Source organism: Thalassophryne amazonica, chromosome 18 (genome assembly GCF_902500255.1).
Source record: "Thalassophryne amazonica chromosome 18, fThaAma1.1, whole genome shotgun sequence".
Classification (NCBI taxonomy): domain Eukaryota; kingdom Metazoa; phylum Chordata; class Actinopteri; order Batrachoidiformes; family Batrachoididae; genus Thalassophryne; species Thalassophryne amazonica.
In genome coordinates this window covers 31,230,175-31,253,849 of record NC_047120.1, presented here as the reverse complement: position 1 = coordinate 31,253,849, position 23,675 = coordinate 31,230,175, and the positions used below count along the sequence as shown (strand labels likewise).

At 41.8% G+C, this 23,675-nt stretch overlaps 2 protein-coding genes across 2 annotated transcripts in view; both read left to right on the top strand.

The window, feature by feature from the left end:
* The window catches only part of LOC117531623 (thrombospondin-2-like), a 73,844-nt gene extending 57,482 nt beyond the window's left edge, over positions 1-16,362 (top strand). Inside the window, exons 20-22 of the mRNA XM_034194774.1 lie at positions 93-232; positions 323-556; positions 16,351-16,362. Coding sequence (XP_034050665.1) covers positions 93-232; positions 323-330 — 148 coding nt within the window. The 3' untranslated portion in view covers positions 331-556; positions 16,351-16,362. The remainder of the gene's footprint in view (positions 1-92; positions 233-322; positions 557-16,350) is intronic.
* On the top strand, positions 3,969-14,874 carry LOC117531625 (potassium channel subfamily K member 1-like). Its single transcript, XM_034194780.1, has 3 exons — positions 3,969-4,418; positions 6,260-6,670; positions 12,081-14,874. The coding sequence occupies exons 1-3, from the start codon at positions 4,064-4,066 to the stop codon at positions 12,368-12,370; spliced, it is 1,056 nt and encodes a 351-aa protein (XP_034050671.1). The 5' UTR covers positions 3,969-4,063; the 3' UTR covers positions 12,371-14,874.
* Positions 16,363-23,675: the final 7,313 nt, after the last annotated feature.

Below are 23,675 nucleotides of genomic sequence, written 5' to 3'. Positions count from 1 at the left end.
CAAGCAGACAGCCCATGATGGGACTTTCAGATCTCTACAATGAAGTGATCAGCGAGAGTTTTTTTTTTTCCTGTGTTATGTTCCTGTTGCAGGGTGGTGGTGTATGAGGGCAGGGACATTTTGTCTGATTCTGGTGCCGTGTATGACCACACCTTGGCTGGAGGCAGACTGGGACTCTTTGTCTTCTCCCAGGAACATGTCCTTTTCTCAGACCTCAAATACGAGTGCAGAGGTGAGACATCATCCCATGAAGCCGTATCTTCTCGTGAAAAGAAGTATCTCTTATGTTTATGTGCATGTGGGTTTTTTTTTCCTCCTTCAGATAGCTGAATTGTTTATCTGGGATATTCAGGGAACCCCCACAGCCCAGCAGAGAGCGACGCCCTCTTACAAAAGGATAATTTTGTGACATCATCTATCAGCTTTTAATGAAACAGTACTGGCGCTCATTCACTGTATATCAGTGTACAATAATGCTAACACCTGTAATGACTGTAATCTGCTGATTTTTATCTGCCCTTTTCTGCTTGTAAATACTTATTTATTGCACAGACATGTGGTAGAATTATAGAATTATAGCGCTGGTAGAGCTGCGGCATTTGTCTGCTGACAACAAGAAAATGCTCTTTTATTTTTATTTTAATACTTCACATTCTTTTCACACTATGGAACATGTTGTCAAAACATGGTCTGTAGCGCCATCTGGTGGTAACGGAAGAAATTCTACAGATCTCGAGAGTGTGTTTTTAGGTAAATTAGAGCTTTTGGTGGTACGTCTAAAATACACACAGAATTGTGCGACTTTGGCAATGTTGAAAATAAAGATATGATAAATACTACTTTCATTTTCAAATCTTCCTTGAAAGTTAAAATGTGGGTGAAAAAATTAATGAACCTTTTTTTAACACAATGTACGTTTAACACATGTTGCTGTTTAATTAATGATTGTTAAGGCTTAAATAAGACCACCAGGAGGTCAGAGACTCTCACACCTCGTGTATGTGATAACAAACACAAACACTTCATGATTCTTGCTTCTGTAGATTAAACCGTGCACAAATTTTGTGATGCAGGTTAGAGTCAGTATTGCTCTCTCGAGCCCTGCTTCCCCACATGTGGTCTAAGACCCCTTTAAGGGGGGGGGGGGGGTCATAAGGTTTTGTCTGTGCTGAGGTTATAAAAACAATTACTTCACAAATACAAACCATTAAAACCATTTTCTTTGGATGAACCAAAGAGAAATGTTGTTTTTTTTTTTTAAATTACAACAAATTGCTATTCTGAGCACTGAATACGTGCGTGTGCACAAAGGGATGGTGGGATGGGATGTACAGGCTTAGGTCCAAGATCAAGTAGATGAGCTCCAAGCAAAAAAGTTGGGAATAAAAAAAATAAAAAAATAAAACCCAGAATGCACTGCTTCATCAACATCTGGTTGGATTTTTTTCAGACACATTCATTATTAAGCTCATATTGTCTTATTTACAATTTGTACATGTTCAATTACCGCCATGTTGGATTAGCAGCCAGGAGAGACTGACCAGTGACATCACGGTGCCTCTCTACTCTGATTGGCCATCCTTCCCAGCATGCCAACAACCGCCCCCCCACCCCCACCCGACCGCCCCCCAGGATTTGCATAATTCATGCTGTCAGCTGTATGAGCATAAAAATAGGAAATACAATGTGGCCTTTTGACCTCTTAAAATAGGTCAAGGCCATCTCTGAACTTGTCCTAGGTCTGTGCCCCAAGAAACTTCCCTGTGCATTTGAAGACCCTGGGAGTAATAGGACTGAACTTATGCTGAGCACAGATGGACGGACAGACAGACAGATGGACAGATAGGCACAAGGCCTTCACATTAACCGATGGCCATATTTTGGCCTCAGGTAAAAATCAAAAGACACAAACGTTATGATTTAATGACCGCCATGTGGATCTTTGAAATATAGGAGAAGGGGCAGGCCAAAGAGGAGGTTTTTGGATATGCCGAGGGAGGACATGCAGGTGGTTGGTGTGGCAGAGGAAGATACAGAAGACAGGGTCGACCCCTAACAGGAGCAGCTAAAAGAAGGGAAGGTATTTGCATAATGTGGAGGGTAACAGAAACCCGCCTCGTGTATGAATGTGAGGCATCACTGTAAAGCACTTTGAGCATCTGCATCACATGGAAAAGCGCCGCAAAAATGCAGTCCATTTACCATAAAAGTTATGTCATTACATTCAGAGATTTATTTACGTAATACATAATTTTCTTATTACTACTACTACAGTACTGATTGATTTGGTAAAATACATGATATAACAATGACAATATACATCCGAGGTCTGTTAGAAAAGTATCCGACATTTTTATTTTTTTTCAAAAACCATATGGATTTGAATCACGTGTGACTGCATCAGCCAAGCTTGAACCTTCGTGCGCATGCGTGAGTTTTTTCACGCCTGTCGGTTGCGTCATTCGCCTGTGAGCAGTGGTCCACCCCTCTCATCGGATTTTTATTGCAAATAAAATGAACGATTTGGAGCTTTGCTGCATCAAATTTTTCCAGAAACTGAGAGACCTCCAGGTGGACACTATTCGGAAAATTCAGATGGCTTTCAGGGATGATTTTATGGGGATTACACAGATTAAGGAGTGTTACAGCCGGTTTAAAGACCGCCCACAGCGGCTGAGAGCACGGCGCACTCCAAGCGCAGATCGACAGGCTGAATCAACCAGATCATTTCCAACGTGAAGGCTTTGTTGATCCGGGACGTCATCTGACTTACACAACAATGGCAGAAGAAGTGGACATCAGTACTTTTTCGGCACATTCCACTGTTACAGGAATTTTTCATGGAAAGAGGAGCAGAGGGATGCGCCACCGTGCCGCTCATGGTGCGACACAAAACCACCTCCGTGTTGGTCTCACAGGACGGCTTTCAGACGGCTTTTCAGTCGTGTGACTATCTGAGAAATTGTGCATGAGCTGGACATGCCCCAACATGTCCTGTGAGGCTTCATCACGGCGTTGCTGCCTCTTCAGATTGCTGAAACAATAAACAAGGGATGTTAAAGTGCGTTTGTGAATGGGAAATTTTTTTTTGGGGGGGGGGGGGGACATACAACGGACTCTGAACTTTGATATCTGATGTTACGAGCCCTGATGAGGCAGCAGTTAGGTCTGCAAAGGTGAGTGCCGTTTGTTTTTAATGTACTGTTTTGAGAATGGAGCGTATTTCTGAAAATAAATAAAAGCACCTCATTTAGTCATATTTGGGTCAGTTTCGGTCAGTCTGGGTCCTCAGTTTAAGTCAATCTGGGTCAGTCTGTGTCAGTTTCGGTCAGTTTCGGTCAGTCTGGGTCAGTTGGGGTCCTCAGTTTGGGTCAGTTGTTGCACCCTGAAAAAGCACAGACTTATTTCTATCGTGGTCCCCATGACAACACAGAAAAACAAACAACAAAGATTTTTTAAAAACAAACAAAACAAATTACTTTAAAATGGTTACAAGGCCATCTATATACACAAATTAATCAAATACAAAATTATTATTATTATGACCAAGGAAAAATGTTGGCCTGTTTTTAAATACATTTTTTTGGGAGGGGGGGGGGGGGGGGGGGGGTTATGTAGCTAGGTAAATTGTTCCACAATTTAACACCAGTGTATTTAAAAGATTTAAAACTTGAGCTTTTAACATGGGGAGCCATGAGTGTCGGTGCTCGGACAGGAGTCGAACCCCAAATGGGCCTTTGTGTCGTCACTGTTCTCTTCCAGCACCGTTCTGACCACAAACCCGTGTCCCACGAAAGTAACCATAACAATTAGTCAATATGAATTATTATCGTTGTTTGAACTAATGCATAGAATTGTGGTCACACATTCGGAGAGTTCATATTTTTAACCCTGTTCCTTAAACCGGTCTAACCGGTTGGACCGGGTCACTAACAGGTGCACCCACCTGTGCCTACGTCATCACCTCTGCCTGGTGCCAGTAAGAAGGAGGAAGAACCTGAAGACCAGCCTCTCCCCGTCAACCCGTCCCGGCTCGGTGTCGCGTGAATCAGAACCCGGACGGATGATGGCTCGCGGCTGTGCTGACGGAGGGTGCGCTGCTTTTACGGAGCGGCACCGCGCGGAGATAAACTTCGTGCTGCTGGTGCTCGGTTACGTGCTTTACCTGCTGGTCGGCGCCGGGATTTTCTCCGCCATCGAGCTGCCGTACGAGAAGGAGCTCCGCCGGGAGCTGAAAGCCGCTCGGAGGGACTTCCTGGACAACAACACCTGCGTGTCGGACGCGCGCCTGGAGGAGCTGCTCCTCCGGGCGCTGGTGGCTAATAACTACGCAGTGTCGGTGCTCGGAAACGACTCGAACCCCAGCTGGGACTTTGTGTCGTCACTGTTCTTCTCCAGCACCGTTCTGACCACAACAGGTAACGCACAAACAGCTCGGTGCCCCCCGAAAGTAAGGAGACCCCGAATGGACAAAACGCAGGACGCACGTGGATAGTAAAATCTTTTGTTAGTTTTAAGGATTTTTGTTGGTTTACTGTTGGAGTAAATACAATCAGAGTGGGATTTTTTTTCTTTTTCTTCATCCTGGTGAACTGATTTTCATTCCAAATTAAGCCTATTGCCATGGAAATTTGGTTCAATAACAGTTTGAGTGATAGAAAACATTTGATCAATATGGACACTCTACCTCCCCAATTCCAAAATGTGACCGCCATTTCTGGAATTGTGCTACATGCTCGTGGTGTCAGACCCTAAATATGAGGTGTGTCTGCTAGAGGTGGGCGGATTGATCATAATATCGATACCAACGCTGGTATTGATATTGAATGATCCTCGTGTAAAAAGATCAATACTCGAGCTTTTTTTCTCTCCTGCGCGCACTGACTGCTGAGCACGCAGATTCATCAAAGTCTACTCTCTGTCTTTAAGAGCAGCGCTGCGCTGTGTCACACAACACAAAGCAGCGCACCCTTGTATTGTGGTTTGTCAGCCCTCTACCTCGGGAGATTTTAGTTGTGTTGAGTGATATTTTTTAAACAAAAATGTTGATTGTGATAATAGTATTTTGTTGTCACGTACAATGTTTCGCGAAATTCTATCCTAGGTCTTTTGGATCCTTTGGATCTATGAAGCTTAAATATGAAAAAATATCAATATCGGCGATACTGGGCCTGTATTTACTTGGTATCAGATCAATACCAGAATTCCTGGTATTGCCCACCTCTAGTGTCTGCCAAGAAGTTGTGCAAATTTCATAATTGTACATGGTTTAGGGTTGAGATGAAGTTTCGGGTTTGATTTTTATAAAACGTTTGGAAATTTTACAATACTCATGCTTCTCGACCAACGCTCTGAGCACTTGTATGATGCATTTGCAGAATTCCAGTATGGTCCAGTTGTGTAATATATATATATGACTGTATCCTGCACAGAACAGCCCAGTCTGACAGGGTTTTTTTTTTTTTTCTTCATGATAACATCATGAAGTGCATCACAAATTTGTTACATGGCCAAATTTTAACTATGGCCATGGCTACAGGTACGGACCCGTATCTACAGAGACCGTTCTAAAGATACGGAGGGTGTCTTACCGACTAATCAGAATGCGCAAATATGTCCGTACCCGTACCATATGCGGCTAAAGGTCCGGCAAGGCTTCAAAACTCATCCGTACATTGTCCGTATCTTCAGTGAACCTCGGCCCGAACCTTTAGCAGTCCCGCAGAAGATACGGATGTACGTACCCGTAGCCACTTCGTTTAACTATTTTTAACTCTACCCATAACATAACAGCCCCCCCCCCCCACCGCATCACCCCAATTTTGTGATACCATCATACAGATGACACATTTTGTGACGTTATCGCGAACTAATAAATTACTTTTCGTGATGCCATCACGAACTGGCGTGAGATCGGGTTGCGGGAAACAACGATCTCCAGTTGTTCTCTTGGCCTAGTGGTCAGAGTTCACGTCTCACAAGCAGCCTTGTTGAAGTGGCTGAAACTAAGACAGTCATGTTGATGTGACATTCCGAGTCTTGACTCTTCCCTACCGTCTAGCGTACATAGAATATTCTTGGGTTTTTCAGTACACAGGAATGTACCCTATAAATGCAGTGATTGATTCATTCAATGACTGGATTCCCTTCAGTTTTGTGCTAAAATGTATCAATAACTATATCCATAATTTGACTCCAAAAGTTGTGTAGGCACATGAATCTGAAGAAATGCATTGTTCTTGGTATGTGGTGTTTCTAGGTTATGGCCACACTGTTCCTCTGTCAGATGGAGGTAAAGCCTTCTGTATCTTCTACTCTCTCATCGGCATCCCTGTTACACTCTTCTTCCTCTCCGCTGTGGTGCAAAGATTAATGGTCGTGTTGACGCAGCAGCCGCTCTCCTACCTCCATCGGCAGTGGGCTATGGTTATATCTAAATCCAAGCTGGCTGCCATCCATGCCATGTGCCTCACCATCATCATGGCAATACTCTTTCTCTTAATCCCTGCTGGCATCTTCGCCAGTCTAGAGAAGGACTGGAACTTTTTGGAGTCTCTGTATTTCTGTTTCATCTCTCTGACAACAATCGGTCTTGGGGATTACGTCCCGGGAGAGACCCTTGGAAAAGATGGCAAGGCCTATCTACAGTTCTACAGGCTGGCTATTACAGGTGAGAAAATACTCTGTCAACACTGTCAAGTGGCTCTTTCCTCAGTACTTTGAGGTCATGTTCACATGACTGTCTGAAGTGACCTGAACCTTTTTTTTTATTTCTGATTTAAAAAAAAAATAAAAAAATTCTGATTTTCAAAAATTCTGTGACGTCATCTGATTGGTCTGTTATCACATCACTCACATCTTTAGAGATCATATATAAATCAGATCTTTGTCCAATCAGGACCATATATGGTGTCAACCCTGATCTACATGAAAACATCATCTAATTTAGTGTATTCTCACTGTTCCCAAAATGTCACACGTGACCAACTGCTGTCACAGCAATCACTATCGGAGCTCAAATCCAAATGTGGGAGGTAAAACTAAAAATCCAGTATGTTCATATAAACATCAGATCTGGGTCACATGCAGATTTTAAAAAAAGAAAAATCAACTTTAGGTCACTTCAGCCTCTATTGTGAACATAGGATTTTGTGCAGTGTGAACAGATTTTTCTTCATACTGCACATAGTCCAGTTGCATATGTGGCTATAGATTTGTTTTGTATGTGATCTCTGCTGTGAGAACAGATACCGCCTCAGTATATCACATACACATAACCGGTTTAAGTGACATCGTTTATTTTTCTTGTTTTATTACCCCCCCCCCCCCCCAACACACACACACACACACACACACACACACACACACACACTCCACAAAAAAACATCAACAACATCAGATTGTTCTTTCAGGCAGCAGTCACTCACATCAATGTGGATTAGAGAAGAATTTTCATACAAGAAAACAGATCAATCTAGGCCTGATTCTCCCATGTGCCTTCTGGCAAAATAAACCCTCCTCCTGAACCTGTATAACTAGTAATGTCTCAGAAAAAAAGATGCCCTTTGCACAGTTTCCTCAGTCACAGCCACAGAAGCCTATGACTCCTTCAGAATTGTCATGAGTATCTTGGTGGCTTCCCTCATTAGTCGCCATGTTAGGCAGTCTAGCAGTTTTTGGCAACCGTCAATTTCAGACAGGTTTACCATGCGGTACTATACTACTAAGGATTCATCTGTCATGGTAAATGGACTGCATTTTTATATAGTGCTTGCCATCTAGTCCATGGGCCAAGCAGGTTTTCAGTACCACTTAAGGTGACTAAGTGACACTTAGAATCCAGCCTCAGTGTACCATGGCCTACACACAAATGTATGATAACCATCACAGGGTGGTAGCTGTAGCCAGGTAGGGGTCAATGAAGAATTACACAGAAGTCAAAATTTAAAAATGCTCCAATCACATTGAAAACTATATCACATTATTTGTCTGATCATAATAATTCCAAAAAAGTATAGTTTGGACTATCTATGACGGAATGTTCTGGAGTTATGGGGTAAAAACAGCAAAAATGGTGACAAAGGTCCATTTCAGTTTGTACAGGGGTCAAAAGTTAAAGTTGCTCCAATTTCAGTAAAAAATCATGAAAATTATTGTTTGGGTCAATGGGGTTCTAATAAGGAATAGTTTGCACCATCTGTCATGCTTAGTTATCATGTTACGGGGTAACATATGTCACATGTCATAGAATCCATTGGATGTCGACCTTGTTTGACCTTTACTTTGGAGACCAACCATTCAACACAGTCAAAACTATTCCATTTATTAATACTTTTATTTCAACCAATAATTTGCACCATTTTTACTAAAATTGGAGCAACTTTAACTTTTGACCCCTGTACAAACTGAAACTGACCTTTGTCACCATTTTTGCTGTTTTTACCTCATAACTCCAGAACATTCCGTCATAGATAGTCCAAACTATACCTTTTTGGAATTGTTATGATCAGACAAATAATGTGATATAGTTTTCAATGTGATTGGAGCATTTTTAAATTTTAACTTCTGTGTAATTCTTCATTGACCCCTACCTGACTACAGCTGCCACCCTGTGATGGTTGTCATACATTTTTGTGTAGACCATGGTACACTGAGGCTGGATTCTAAGTGTCGTTTAGTCACCTTCAGTGGTACTGATTAGGTCAAAATTGATGACAGGCCCATGGACTAATCTGAATCGATACGATATGATTTATTGTCCCTTCCGGGAAATTTGTCTTGGACTCCAACAGCTGCACAAATAAAACTGCCATGACATAATTACATAACTCATGCATATTGCACATAACTTAATACACACACCAATACTGCACATACCCCTTTTGCACAGATGGCTCATACATATTGCACATATCCCTAATACACATATCCAAATTGCACATACCCCTATTACACAGCAGTCCAGTCCCGGCGCCAGAAAAAAATATTAAGGGGGCGATGAGTTTATCACAGGGTGCAGGGTCGCGCCCCCCCCCCCCATTAAAAAAAAGTATGCACCGGAGGAGACGTGCCTCTGAGCGTACGTAATGAATTGGGTGCGCTCCTGGAAAGCTTGTGTATTTAGGCTACACCGTTGTAAGAGACTGACTGAGTAAGAGTAAAGAGTCATGACATTATTTTTCTAATTATTATTTGAACGTATAGACCCTCGGTCAAGTGATCTCCTGCATACCACACAGAGCCAGTGTTCTGTCGAGATGGGGTGCGCCAACTTTCGACACTCTAAGCTGTGACGTACCTTTGTGTTGTCCAATAGGAACGACGTGTCGGGCCAAAACACGGAAGACTCGTGGCAGAAACCACTGATCTCTACAAAATGGATTGGACCAATCCGATTGGTGCAGAAACCACTGATCTGTACAAAATGGATCGGACCAATCAGATTGGTGCAGAAACCACTGATCTGTACAAAACATTAACATGTGACAGGACTGCTCATTTAGAGAACAGTTTTCTGAAGAAAAATAATTGGAAATGTTTTTTTGTTGTTGTTTGTTACCTCAAAATTTCTGATTACTGTTAAAAAAAAGTTTAGAACACTTGTAATTAAAATAGGTAAATCAATAAATGGTTCTTTAGAAACCTTTCATCTGTAAATTAAAACCACCTGTTATTTCATATTAGATAATTTCTTGTTTAACATAAGGAACCTCAGACATTTATTTATAGACAAATAAAATAACATGGAAACTTGTATATTTTTTAAGTCTGGTAGATTATTTATATCTCATTTCAACCAGAAAACACTAAATAAATACAAATGTTTATTATAAATGCAAAAGGAAATAATTTAACAATGACTGCAGTGTGATTGTAAAGTAGGATTTCTGTGACATAAACCTCATGATGAATTTTTTTATAGTCATTTAAACTTGTAATTTCATCAAAATATGTAATTGCCTTTAATGTTATCAGGACAGTCATTTCTAAAATATAAATTTGAGCGCAATAAGTGGAGAGCTTCTACTTGTGCAAATGTCTTTTGACTTTGATTTGTCAACATTTTTAATGATCTGTTCATTTATTGTTAAAATATAAAATGAAACAGCTTTTTTAAAAATAATAAAATAGTTGCTGTTCAAAGAGCCTTTTATTTAGAAGCAGGTGATGTTCTGCTGAATTCTCTGGACCAGATGAAGGTCTCTTCTGCAGCTTTGACCTCTGGTGGTGTTGCTGAAAAGCAGAGACGTTTTCTTTCGACTGGACTTCGTGGTGTTCAGCTCATCAATGGAAGTTTGGTTGTCTGCACAGCAAATGTTCCTGATTAGGACAAATAAAAAGATTTCTTTAAATATAAAGAAACACTAAACAGTTTATATATAAAAAAGGGAAAAAAAACGGGGGAAAACAATGGAAAAAAAACGCCCGAAAAAATAAGATATTTAAAGTTGAGCTTTTGTGGTGTCTGAAAAAAGCTGTAGCTTTATTTGGTAAAAATAAAAAAGACTGAACCATTTACAAATTAAAGCGTTCACTCAGATCAACTGTGCTAAAAGGCTAAGCTAATGTTAGCCGATCATTAAACCTTCACAGCAGTTCAATAAACGTCACGTTTTATTTTTACATTATTCTCATCTCAGTAAAGCTGCAGAACTAAACTCCGTTGGGCAAACTGGGACTTCGCATATATCCAAAAAGTGGGAGATTTCGGACTGAGTGGGTTTGCTCCATCACCCCGGCGGCCTGGATCGCTCTGCCCAGGAATGATGCCTGAAGGCCGGCTTCTCTGTGCAGGTCGGCCCGCTGTCGCGGTTCAATCGATATCCCACCAAGACATCAGTCCTCCCTCGGTCGGTGTCACTCCGAAAAGTAGCTGGAAAAAAGCTTCTCCCAGCAGGGTGATGGGAGAATCGTTCTACTGCTGTTTTTTAAAGTTTTTTTTGTGGTTCAGGCGACGCAAATTCAAGATGGTGATCACTGAACTTTATTCAGGTTGTGGAAACAGCCAGAGTGTGACGTAGCAATCTCCCCTTGCCGCTTCCGAAGCGACGCGTCTGACATCACAATGCGTTGGAAATGCACCGCCGCACTGACAAGCGCAACCCTCAACCTATCAAATCCCTTGAACACAGACACATGCCATATCTGTTTGTTTTAAAATTAATTACTTTAGTTAATTAATTTGGTTTATTTGTTAAATACGTGATATTATTGAATAACTAATATTTTGCTATATTTTCCAGTATTTCTTTCTTTTTTATTTTTTTGATAACTCTAACATCCGAGGGGGCGAGGTTGATGACGTGAGGGGGCGTCGCCCCCAAACGCCCCCTCAGGGCGCCGGCTATGCAGCAGTCTCACACAAATGATTCATGCATATTGATCATCAGCTCAATGCACTTTACAATGATGCCTCACATTCACCCATTCACACACCAGTGTCATGGTGTTGCCATGCAAAGTGTTCAACTGCACACTTGGAGCAACTGAGGGATTAAGGACCTTGCCCAAGGGTGCTTAGTGATTTATTTTTTTTTTTTTTTTTTTTTTTTCCCCGTCTGGCAGGGGTTTGAACCAAGTATCCTCTAGTCTCAAGCCCACCACTTAACCACTAAACCATCACCTCCTAATATTTGCATTTCCATCTGCTGATCTCTCCAAACAAAACTGGCTGTAAAAGTGATGATTTGTGTTCACAATAATACTGATATTTACTCGTATGTTGTTTAATTGCTTATGGCCTAAATGGTTGATGCTATATTTTAGTAAAACTTGCTGAATTAAAGCTGAAACATTCAGTTCAGCTGTGCAGAGGCAAAATTCCAAAAACTGCACCACTGTCCAAGTACTGATGGACCTTGTCGATCTTCTCCGTGCTGTGACTCTGTACATTTTTCCTTGGGTTGTCGGTTCACTGGCTGTTTCATTTTAGAATATGGACTACACTGCACATGAAAGTGTTGTGTTACTGTGTGTTTGCTGACTTTTTGCGCTCCACCTTTCAGATCTGATTACATTAACAAGTGTGTGTTTAACATGTTGACTTACACACACACACCTCTGTGTGTGTGTGTTTCTAGTCTACCTGCTGCTGGGCCTGATGTGCATTCTGGTGGTGCTGGAGACGTGCTGCGAGCTTCCACAGATGATCCGCTTCAGACAGAAGTTCTACAAAGAAAGTGTTCGTGAGCTGGACTTGGAGACGGCCAACATCATAGACCAGGATCACCTGAGCAGCCCTGCTGACCAAGGTCGAAAACCCCTCCCCGCCATCCCATCCGTGTCACAGCAGGCTGCCTCCCTCCGACAGGACAGAAAGCCTATGGGTTACACCCTGGCACAGACTCTTAACGGGAAGCCACCTAGCTGAACTCACAGAGGGCGTGTCTGGTACAGTGACGTCTGCCCGTGCCAACAAAAACAGCTCCACAGCATAAATGCAGGAATCATCCACAGATTATCTGCACACTGTTGTTTTCTTGTTCTCCCCTAGTGCCTATTCCCTTCAGATAAAACACAGAGGAAGGGCAGGGGCCCTAACACCGGAAAATGCCACCGTTCCCAATTTCCTGCTAAAGCCTTGCTGCCAAAATTCCAAACTAGAACGATTCACTCCAGAGGAGTTCACTCCCACCAAATTAGAATCTATAACTGTATTAGGTAGGAAAACCCCTGAGTGGAATTATGCTCCTTTACTGTATGTGTTGGAAGTGCAAGAATACTTCACTGTGGTGCAAATACTGAAGTGTCCTCTTCCCATCACTAGAGGGCAGCACACTTATTGGTTTTAATTGCATAGAATTCAGCAGGGGTGGTGGCTAAGTGGTTAATGTGCTTGGTTTCAGTTCAGAAGGTTCCGGGTTCAAATCCCACCCCTGCCACATTTCTCCATGTAATGTGGAGTTGCGTCAGGAAGGGCATCCGGCGTAAAACTTGTGCCAATTCAACATGCAGATCCACCTTGGATTTGCTGTGGCGACCCCAAGTGCAAACAAGGGAGCAGCCGAAGGGACTTACTTACTGTTAGAGATGAAACAAGCTGAGGATATTTTGATATGAATGCAGTATAAATCAGATGCAGAACAAAAGTGTTTTTAGGAGCCTTTTGCAAAAGTTCAGTTAGTCTTTCCATTATTGTTTCCAAATATTAACAGCATGCACTTAAAAGTTACTGAGTTCATAGCAGGATAAAATTAGTATATTAAAATAAATCTTACACATTTTTCTAAGTTTTAGGGTTTGATCACTCAAATTTATGGTTTGAGCAATCTGATTATTGCAACACCAGTTTGCACAGTGTAGTCCGATGTGATGAGACGAGGACACCAAGAGGACTGATGTCAACAAGAGTTGAGATTTTGGGAGAAAAGTGACAGTTTAACTGTTGCAACAAAAATGGGGTTTTAGTTTCCCTGTTTTCACCCAAAGAATCTATGAGTCACGAGGTGACTTAAAAAAATTGTTGAAGGCAAAAATATTTCACAGACCAGCCAAGCCATGGTGAATATGACTGCATTTGCTAACACCAACCATGATGAACGTGATCGTATATGCTAATATGCAGCATCGTGAGCACGACCCTATGTGCCAGCACCAACCATGATGAGTGTCACCGCATATGCTAGCATGAACCATGTTGAGCTGACCGTATATGCCAACACAAACCATGTTGTGTGACTGCATACGCTAGCAAAGACCATGGCGAGTGTGACCGCACATAACACCAACCGTAGTGTGCGTGACTCCATATGCTAACACAAACTATGGTGAGCTTGACCGCATATGCTAGCCCCAACCATGGTGAGCGTGACTCCATATGCTAACACAAACCATTGTGAGCATGACGGCATATGTTAACCCCAACTATGGTGAACATGACTCCATATGCTAACACGAACCACGGTAAGTGTGACCGCATATAATAACACAAACTGTGGTGAGTGTGACAGCATATGCTAGCCCCAACCATGGTGTGGGTGATCATATACAATAACACGAACCACGGTGAGCGTGATCGCATATGATAACACAAACTATGGGGAACGTGATCGCATATGATAAGACGAACTATGGGGAGCGTGACTCCACATGGTAATAAGAACCATGGTGAGTGTGACCGCATATGCTAGTCCCAACCATACACGTCTATAGTGTGTCCACATTTGCTAGCCCCATCCATGGTGAGTGTGACCACATATGCTAGCAAGCAGTGTTGCCACAGTTACTTCAAAAAAGTAATCCATTTACTCCTTGAAAAAGTAACTTAGTTACTTTTAAAATTGGGTAATCAGTAAAGTAACTAAGTTAGATTACTAGTTACTTTATTAGTTACGTTCAGCAGCTGCCGAGGGCAACCCCCCTGCCACCTCAAGATGAAAATGAGAACCCATTTTTCCAATACTCACTTTATAGTCACCCCTTTCTTGACTTCAATAAACATAAATACTTTATTTTTATAAAAAATAAAATGGACATCTTTCCTCATTTTGACTATTGACATTATTGTAATGGAAAACGTACAATTTGTAACCTACATTGTTTATAAATGTGACTATAAAATTCTAACATTTTTCTAAAATTTAAATTCTTCCTCAACATTTTAATTGTTGAAATTAGTAGTAGTAATATAGTATAAAAAAAAAGTCTTCAAAAGTGGACCTTTAATCTAGGTGTGTTGTGAGGGGGCAGTGCTTCCCCACACCCCCTTTCAGAAAACACAACCAGATTATTATCAGCATTTTTTACATCATGTTGTCCTCAGAAAGAGAGTTTAAGTGTATTTGGGTGGGAAAAAAAAGTGTTAGTATTTGTTAATGCATGCAGATCAGCTGTTTTTAGCGAGGACACTCACAGAGCAGCACACAGTTTTAAAGAAAAAAAAGTGTAAAAATGTCTGTAAAGCCCAGTGCAGGTGCACAGCCGTCACTGTGCTTGAGAGATGAGAACTTTTTTCAACTCGGAGCTGCTGCAGAAAACAGATGAAAAGCGTACAGCATCAGATGCTTGGTGGGCGCAATGGGCAGTTCAGTCCAACCGCAACCTCCACCAGCCAATCAGCTGATGTGATCAACCCACAATATAAAAATACTAGTTAAGCACAGTGACTTGGAGAAGTAACTTTCATCTGATTACTGATTTGGAAAGGTTAATGCATTAGATTATACATTACTGAAAAAAGCAGTCTGATTAGAGTAACGTGTTACTAAGCATCACTGCTAACAAGAACCATGGTGAGTGTGACCGCGCATGTTCACACCGACCATGGTGAGCCTCACCACATACACTCAACAAAAATATAAACGCAACACTTTTGGTTTTGCTCCCATTTTGTATGAGATGAACTCAAAGATCTAAAACTTTTTCCACATACACAATATCACCATTTCCCTCAAATATTGTTCACAAACCAGTCTAAATCTGTGATAGTGAGCACTTCTCCTTTGCTGAGATAATCCATCCCACCTCACAGGTGTGCCATATCAAGATGCTGATTAGACACCATGATTAGTGCACAGATGTGCCTTAGACTGTCCACAATAAAAGGCCACTCTGAAAGGTCCAGTCTTGTTTTATTGGGGGGGGATACCAGTCAGTATCTGGTGTGACTACCATTTGCCTCATGCAGTGCAACACATCTCCTTCGCATAGAGTTGATCAGGTTGTCAATTGTGGCCTGTGGAATGTTGGTCCACTCCTCTTCAATGGCTGTGTGAAGTTGCTGGATATTGGCAGGAACTGGTACACGCTGTCGTATACGCCGGTCCAGAGCATCCCAAACATGCTCAATGGGTGACATGTCCGGTGAGTATGCCGGCCATGCAAGAACTGGGACATTTTCAGCTTCCAAGAATTGTGTACAGATCCTTGCAACATGGGGCCGTGCATTATCCTGCTGCAACATGAGGTGATGTTCTTGGATGTATGGCACAACAATGGGCCTCAGGATCTTGTCACGGTATCTCTGTGCATTCAAAATGCCATCAATAAAATGCACCTGTGTTCTTCGTCCATAACAGACGCCTGCCCATACCATAACCCCACCGCCACCATGGGCCACTCAATCCACAACATTGACATCAGAAAACCGCTCACCCACACAACGCCGCACACGCTGTCTGCCATCTGCCCTGGACAGTGTGAACCGGGATTCATCTGTGAAGAGAACACCTCTCCAACGTGCCAAACGCCAGCGAATGTGAGCATTTGCCCACTCAAGTCGGTTACAACGACGAACTGGAGTCAGGTCGAGACCCCGATGAGGACGACGAGCATGCAGATGAGCTTCCCTGAGACGGTTTCTGACAGTTTGTGCAGAAATTCTTTGGTTATGCAAAACGATTGTTTCAGCAGCTGTCCGAGTGGCTGGTCTCATATGATCTTGGAGGTGAACATGCTGGATGTGGAGGTCCTGGGCTGGTGTGGTTACACGTGGTCTGCGGTTGTGAGGCTGGTTGGATGTACTGCCAAATTCTCTGAAACGCCTTTGGAGACGGCTTATGGTAGAGAAATGAACATTCAATACACAAGCAACAGCTCTGGTTGACATTCCTGCTGTCAGCATGCCAATTGCACGCTCCCTCAAATCTTGCGACATCTGTGGCATTGTGCTGTGTGATAAAACTGCACCTTTCAGAGTGGCCTTTTATTGTGGGCAGTCTAAGGCACACCTGTGCACTAATCATGGTGTCTAATCAGCATCTTGATATGGCACACCTGTGAGGTGGGATGGATTATCTCAGCAAAGGAGAAGTGCTCACTATCACAGATTTAGACTGGTTTGTGAACAATATTTGAGGGAAATGGTGATATTGTGTATGTGGAAAAGGTTTTAGATCTTTGAGTTCATCTCATACAAAATGGGAGCAAAACCAAAAGTGTTGCGTTTATATTTTTGTTGAGTGTAAGTGAACACAAACCATTGTGAGCATGACCATATTGGCCAACATGACCGCATATGCTAACAGAACAATGGTGAGCATGACCCTATATGCTAACGATACCCATGGTTAGCATCACCCCATATGTCAACGGTAACAACTTTTAGCGTGAACACTAACCAACACTTGAGGCTTACCAAGGGTGGTGTGGGGCTGCTGGAGTTGGTGGATGAGCTGTGATGTGCTACTCTGGGTCCCACTGCACTACAAGGTGGATTTAACAATTAGGATAACCAGGGTGAGCCTGACTATATTCGTTAACGCTAACTGGTTACTTTAATGTGACCTGTTGGTAGTCAAACATGTCATGTCACCGTAACAATGGCAGATAAAAATAGTATTATTCACATCCAGAAATTTGGACGTTCTTGGAAGTCTTTCATCACAACAGTATGTGACCCTTTAACAGTATGAAAGAATTTATTATTCAAAATTTTTGCATTTAGGAGTGTAATGTTTAAACCACATTTGAATGGGATCCCCCCCCCCCCCCCCCCCGCATTAGTACAGTATATGTTATGCTTTGGACAAATAGAATAGTCCACTTGTCATATAATCAGATTTATGAAAATTTAAGGACAAATCTTCTGTCCAAAAGAGAATAAAACCCCTCACTGTTCACGAGCCCATGTCCTACTGTCTGCTGCCGTACAGGATCAGTCAGTCAAATACATTTTCAGCTCAGGATAGTAAAACGACCAGTGTGCCGTCCAAACACATTCGTATTACAGGGTGTAATAAAACAAAATATCCTCCAGGGGGTCGTGAGGCATTTATGGAACACAGTTTGTCCATTTCTGGAAAATATTCTTGTTTGTCCTGAAAAAGACATTAAGAACTGATGAATATGTATTACATGCAGCAGTGAGGTTATGTTTTTGTTTCCCTGTATTTGTATTCATGTTGGGGTTTTGGGATTACTCCAGAAAGTGATTTTCATAAAATTCATGTTCATTTATTTCATCATATATATAGGACTAATTTCTTTCTAATTTTTTCCCACCAATTTATGGTATTTCTCCACAACTGAATCGAATTAAAATCAGATTAATCAATAACAAAAATGAAGCTGGTTGATTGCCTTAATATCTATGATGATGCCTGATTTGGTTTAATCCCGTCCAGTGATGCTGTGTCCCTGGTTGAACTCATTATTGACCTTGTGTAGTTGATATTCTACAGTATTTATCAGTGACTGATCACCACCTAAATATAAATTTGTCACTGTGTTGTGAAATTTTCAGTTTACAAGTTCAGGAGGATGTTCCTTCAGTGCTTCATTAAGAGCTCAATGGATGTAGGATACTTCCAGCTTCCGCCTCCAAACTTGGGTGAAAGTTAAGCTGCACTGCAGTCTTTGAGATGGGGCGGGCCTTGTAGGCCTGTTGTTACTCATCCTGTCCATAAACGTGTCCTCCAAGGATTCCTGAACTGGCAAACAGCAAACAGACACAATTACAGCAGTACTTACGGTATTGTAGTCCAAGAGGCTGGTCGTCAAAGGTTAAAAACACACGCATCCAGTCATAATGTGACACAAATTAAGGCTTGACCACAGAATTGCACTTAAAGGGTTTGTTTTGGCAAAGATCGCGCCGTATGACTGCTGGGATAAGCGCCAGTCTTCCTGTGACCCTTAATTGGAGTAAGCGGTTGAAGATAAGTGAGTGACAGATGTCACAACACTCTGATGTCCACCAGACATGGTACACATACCATATATACTCCATTAAACGCTCCAGGGGTCTGCAATTTTCATGAAGGGAGGTGTTTATTGACGATTGTTTGCATAGGTGCGTGTGTATGCATGCTGTATGTAGTGCAGCCTTACGGTACGTATGGGCATGCGTATTTCATGCAAGTGAAGCAGCGCAGGCTCAAAACAGATGTTTTTCTGCCTGCAGTAGCTGCTACACAATTACATAAAATGGCTCAGCGCTAGGGATGGGTATTGATAAGGTTTTATCGATATCGATGCCATTATCGATTCTGCTTATCGATCCGGTTCCTTATCGATTCCCTTATCGATACCTCGTGAATTTTGTACTAAAAGTAGGCTTTACAGGTTTTCTATGTATTTCCTTGAGTCTTAAAGTAAATATGAAATTAGTCACTGTATCCTTGATCTCTGGACATAAATAAAAATAAAACTTTCGCTTTGAAGTTATTAATTCAGACTGAATTCTATCATTCTATCTTGACTTGTCAGAGAGCCGCGCAATGTTTGGAGCTGTGTGAACAGAACGGAGGATGATTCTCGTTTCTTTCTCGCAACAAGACAGGAGTCCCAGTTAGTAACTTTAATCCGCACAAAGACTAAGCAACCTTTACACAAAAGGCTATACCAGCACCGCAGAGAGGGCGCCAGTGGACTTCAGTCTGCAGTTCATCTCCACCTTGAAGACACTAACCACACGTTTGAGGACAAGGAAGTTAAAATATTAGCCAGAGAGAAGAAATGGTTTGAGAGAGGGGTCAAGGAGTCATTCTTTGTGAAACATTTGAAACCCAGCCTTAACCAGGGAGGGGGTCTGAGACACGCTTTATCCCTTGTTTACAATGGGGTACTCAGGTCAAAGCAGTTTCAGTGTTTTGTTCATGGTAATGAGTCATTCACGTCATCAGCGGAGTCGTCAAGGGAGCCATCAGGAGAGGCGTCTGTCCCATCATTAGGAGGGACAGCTGCCCTGTCATTAGGAGGGTGCTAACTAGAGCACAGTAGGTGCTAATTAGAGCTATTGTTTAGTCTCTAGCCTATAGCAGTCTGCCTCTCGGTAGGAGGGGTCTGGTTAGGTTTAAAACTCCAGCTTTTGTGACTTCTTGATTATTCTTCTCTACAAGAGTCAAGATAGAAGTCAGACCACCAGAGCAAGAATTTTAGCTGAGGAAGCTTCTGCGATTTGAAGCGAAACGTCCTCGCGTCAAGCAACCCAGTCCAGTCGAAGATTCAAGCTTCTCTACTATGGAAACCACCTGGACAACTGAGAGCCTACACAGAAACTGCACATTTGTGTCTTTTTCATGAAAATATCTTATTAAAGATCACATATTACGCTTTAGTCAGGCCTTTAAAATACTTTTGTGGACTCTTGCTGTAATATGTTGTCAGTGGTTGAGATAGTTTCTGTAGGCATCTAAAAATGCTCATAATCGGATGAAACCTGATGGAAATCTCTCAAAATAAAACAAAACATTATTCGAGGTATGTTTTTGACGAGAATATAACATAGCTTTATTACAAGGTCAAACGTTGATGTTGCGTGATAAAGGCCTTTTAATAACTCACTTCAAGAAATAATGGCAAAACTCACATGCAAGTAAAAAACAAACAAACAAACAAAAAAATTATTAATCGATTACTAAAATAATCGTTAGTTGCAGCCCCGGTTTGTTTTAGGAGTGAGAGCATTTTACAGACTAAATGCGTATGCGTTTTCAAAACTGGTGACAGTGTTACTTTGTGGACAGCAGAACAATGTTGTCAGTTGCTTTAGGCCCTAATTTTGTATTTTATTGACTGTACAGCGACACAGTACCCATTTGGTGCGTTCATTGGATTAGAACAGATCAAAATACTACAGAAGACAAAGAATTTTTACTTGACAGTTTGAAGTAAGTTTTCTTTGTTTCAGAGGACTTCATACCTGTTAAAATTCACCAGAATATACAAAATTTGACTTGCTCTTTTAAAAAATTTCTGGGGGAGCACCCCCAGACCCCCCATAATCAATACTGTGTTTTTACTTCACAGATTGAATTGACTTTTCTTTGTTTCAGAGGGCTTCATACTCATTAAAATTCACCAGAATATACAACATTTGACTTGCTCTTTTAAAAAAATTTCTGTGGGAGATCCCCCAGACCCCCATAGCTTGAAGTGTTTTCTTTGTTTCAGAGGGCTTCATACCCATTAAAATTCACTAGAATATACAAAATTTGACTTGCTCTTTTAAAAAAATTCTGGGGGAGCACCCCCAGACCCCCATAGTTTGAAGTGAGTTTGCTTTGTTTCAGAGGGCTTCATACCCATTAAAATTCACCAGAATATACAAAATTTGACTTGCTTTTTAAAAAAAAATTCTGGGGGAGACCCCCCAGACCCCCCATAATCAATACTGTGTTTTTACTTCACAGATTGAAGTGAGTTTTATTTGATTCAGAGGGCTTCATACCCATTAAAATTCACCAGAATACACAACATTTGACTTGGTCTTTAAAAAAAATGTTCTGGGGGAGCACCACCAGACCCCCCAGAATCAAGACTACCCCCCACCCCCACCACCCTTTTATGTACCTTTATGTTCAGGTTTTGCATTCTTTTTATGCTTTGTCTCTCCTTAGAGGCTATTTAGAATAGATTTGTATGCTGTATAATGTGTTTATTGTATTTATTGAGGAATAAACAGTGTGGGCCCCCATGCCACATTTTAGGGAATTGTTGGCATTGATTTTTGCCAGGAAAAAATTTCAGTCAGATGAAAATTTATTGCTTTAACCCATGGCTTACACTCCTGGACAGGGTGAGAAGCTCAACTATCTAGAAGGGGCCCGGAGCTGCTGCTCCTTCACATTGGAAGGAGCCAGTTGAGGTGGTTCAGACACATGGTGAGGATGCACCCTGGTTGTCTCCATAGGGAGGCCTTCCAGGCACATCCAGCCGAAAGGAGACTCCAGGGAAGACCCAGGACACGCTGGAGAGATTATCTTTCCCAGATGGATTTGGAATGCCGTGGAATCCCCTGGGAGGAATTACAGGACTTGGCCGAGGATAGGGAAGTATGGGTATGAACTCCTTGCTCTGCTGCCATCACAACCTGGACCTAGATAAGCAACTGAAAATGACTGAATCAATCAATCATTGGGGTGGTCATCTTTGCCTGTCAGCCTGTTGGCTGACTCCTCCCAGGTCTTTTTTTTTTTTTTTGTCATTTCTACGAAACTTCACACATCAATCAAGACTGACCCTGAATTTTCCCTTAATTAATTTTGGCAAAGCTCAAGGAGTTTGATTTTTCATCTAGCTGAGGACCAAATGCGGCACACACTTGGGAATCCACAATTGCTCTTAGAAGATCAACCAGAGGTCAAAATTTAAGTTTTCACTTTGATTTGCACCAGACTTGGCACACACGTGGAGGCAGGTCCAAATTTCCAATGAAAGTTGCCCGTAAAATAATTCAGACATCACTTGGTTGTACACCTACCTTATTGTGATGTTGGTCTGAAATTTCATTTTGACTGGCATTAAAAAGTCAAGTTTTAAATCATCTTGTTAGGAACCCTGTCATACCCACTGGTACTCTTACCTAGTATATCTAATCCTTTAGTTATCCTCATACAAAATGTAATTTCCAGGGTGGAATGAAATCATGGTGTTAATTTCTTTTTGAGTTTACAAATGGCAATTGAAGAATCATTACATAAACATGAATTATTTTATTTATATCATATTCACTTCATAATTCGACACACGTGCAAGCTGACATGATGAGCACATACAAACACATTCAGGCGCATACTGAAATGAACTCATGTACGTTGGTATTTCTATATTTGTGAGGACTCTAAATGTTTCCCAGCCTTTTCTTTTTTTTACCATATTTATTCTAATCCAATTGTAAGCCTGGAACCAAACTGTAGACAGCTGTTTGGTGTTGTGACAACCAGCCAGAATGTCATTGTGAAAAAGTCTGAGTGACCTGTGCTTGTGTAATAACAGTCAGCAATTATTCCATCATCCAGTGTGAGTGTACAGTACACACCTCTGGTGCACATGTGCAACCAAAACACAACAAAAAAGAAAAAATTGCTTGTTGATTATCTCATGGGTTACCGATAAAGAACAGGTTTCATTTTGTACCAATGTATTTGCTTTTTTTTGGGGGGGGGGGGGGCAGTTGAAATGGTGAAAAATGTCTGTAAGCATATTCCATATTGAAGTATTTTGTTCCAGCCGTCAACTGACATAAGTCATACTGCCTTCGCTCGGATTGGCATCGCTCAACATTTGCAGAAAATGGACTTCTCATCTATTCTTGTGGCATAACGACCACTTGTCCCTTGTTGCTGTTGTCGCGGCTCGTCTTTTTGGTCTTCTCAGGATGTCGTCTTTTAGATAACACAAACTAATTGCAAGTGATATGCTAGAAAGAGGACACAACACTTTAGAATAATTCAGCCTTAAGCACGATAAAATGCACAGAGTTTTTAAGTTTATTTAAGCCTTCGACACAAAGCTTAGACAAACTGAGTCCTCTAGAGAGACTGAATATGACAACCGCGCTCGTCTATTTATTGGAGACCCGCGGGCATCGCTCCTCCTTCGACTTTTTTATTTATTTCATTCCCAAGACATGGTTTTCTATTGGAAGCGTCCTCTAGTGAACCCTAAGCAGGTGTTAGGCCATTATTTCAATGTGACAAACGCTCCCATTAAAACATGAAGGATTTACAACTGATTTTTTTAAAAGACCTTCAGCCACAGGTGCAGCTGGCCTGAGGCCCCCTCCGCACGTGGCCTCAGCCACACGTGCAGCTGGCCTGAGGCCCCTGCATGCGGCCTGCGGGAAAGCACCTAAAAGGCCTTGGAAAGCCCCTGACAGACTAAATGACTAATAGAGCCCCTTTTTTGGGGTTGAACACCTGCTAGTTCAACCAGAGGACATACAGTTCGGATCAGGACACTTGATAGTTCATCACAGTTCAAATATGGACCTAAAAATTCTTCTACAGTCCCTC

What these genes read in the sequence shown, in the direction of transcription:
- LOC117531625 (XM_034194780.1), top strand. Translation starts at nt 4,064, where the DNA reads ATGATGGCTCGCGGCTGTGCTGACGGAGGGTGCGCTGCTTTTACGGAG. An exon ending in CACCGTTCTGACCACAACAG is followed by an intron (nt 4,419 to 6,259) that starts GTAACGCACAAA and finishes TGGTGTTTCTAG; the next exon opens with GTTATGGCCACACTGTTCCT. An exon ending in CTACAGGCTGGCTATTACAG is followed by an intron (nt 6,671 to 12,080) that starts GTGAGAAAATAC and finishes GTGTGTTTCTAG; the next exon opens with TCTACCTGCTGCTGGGCCTG.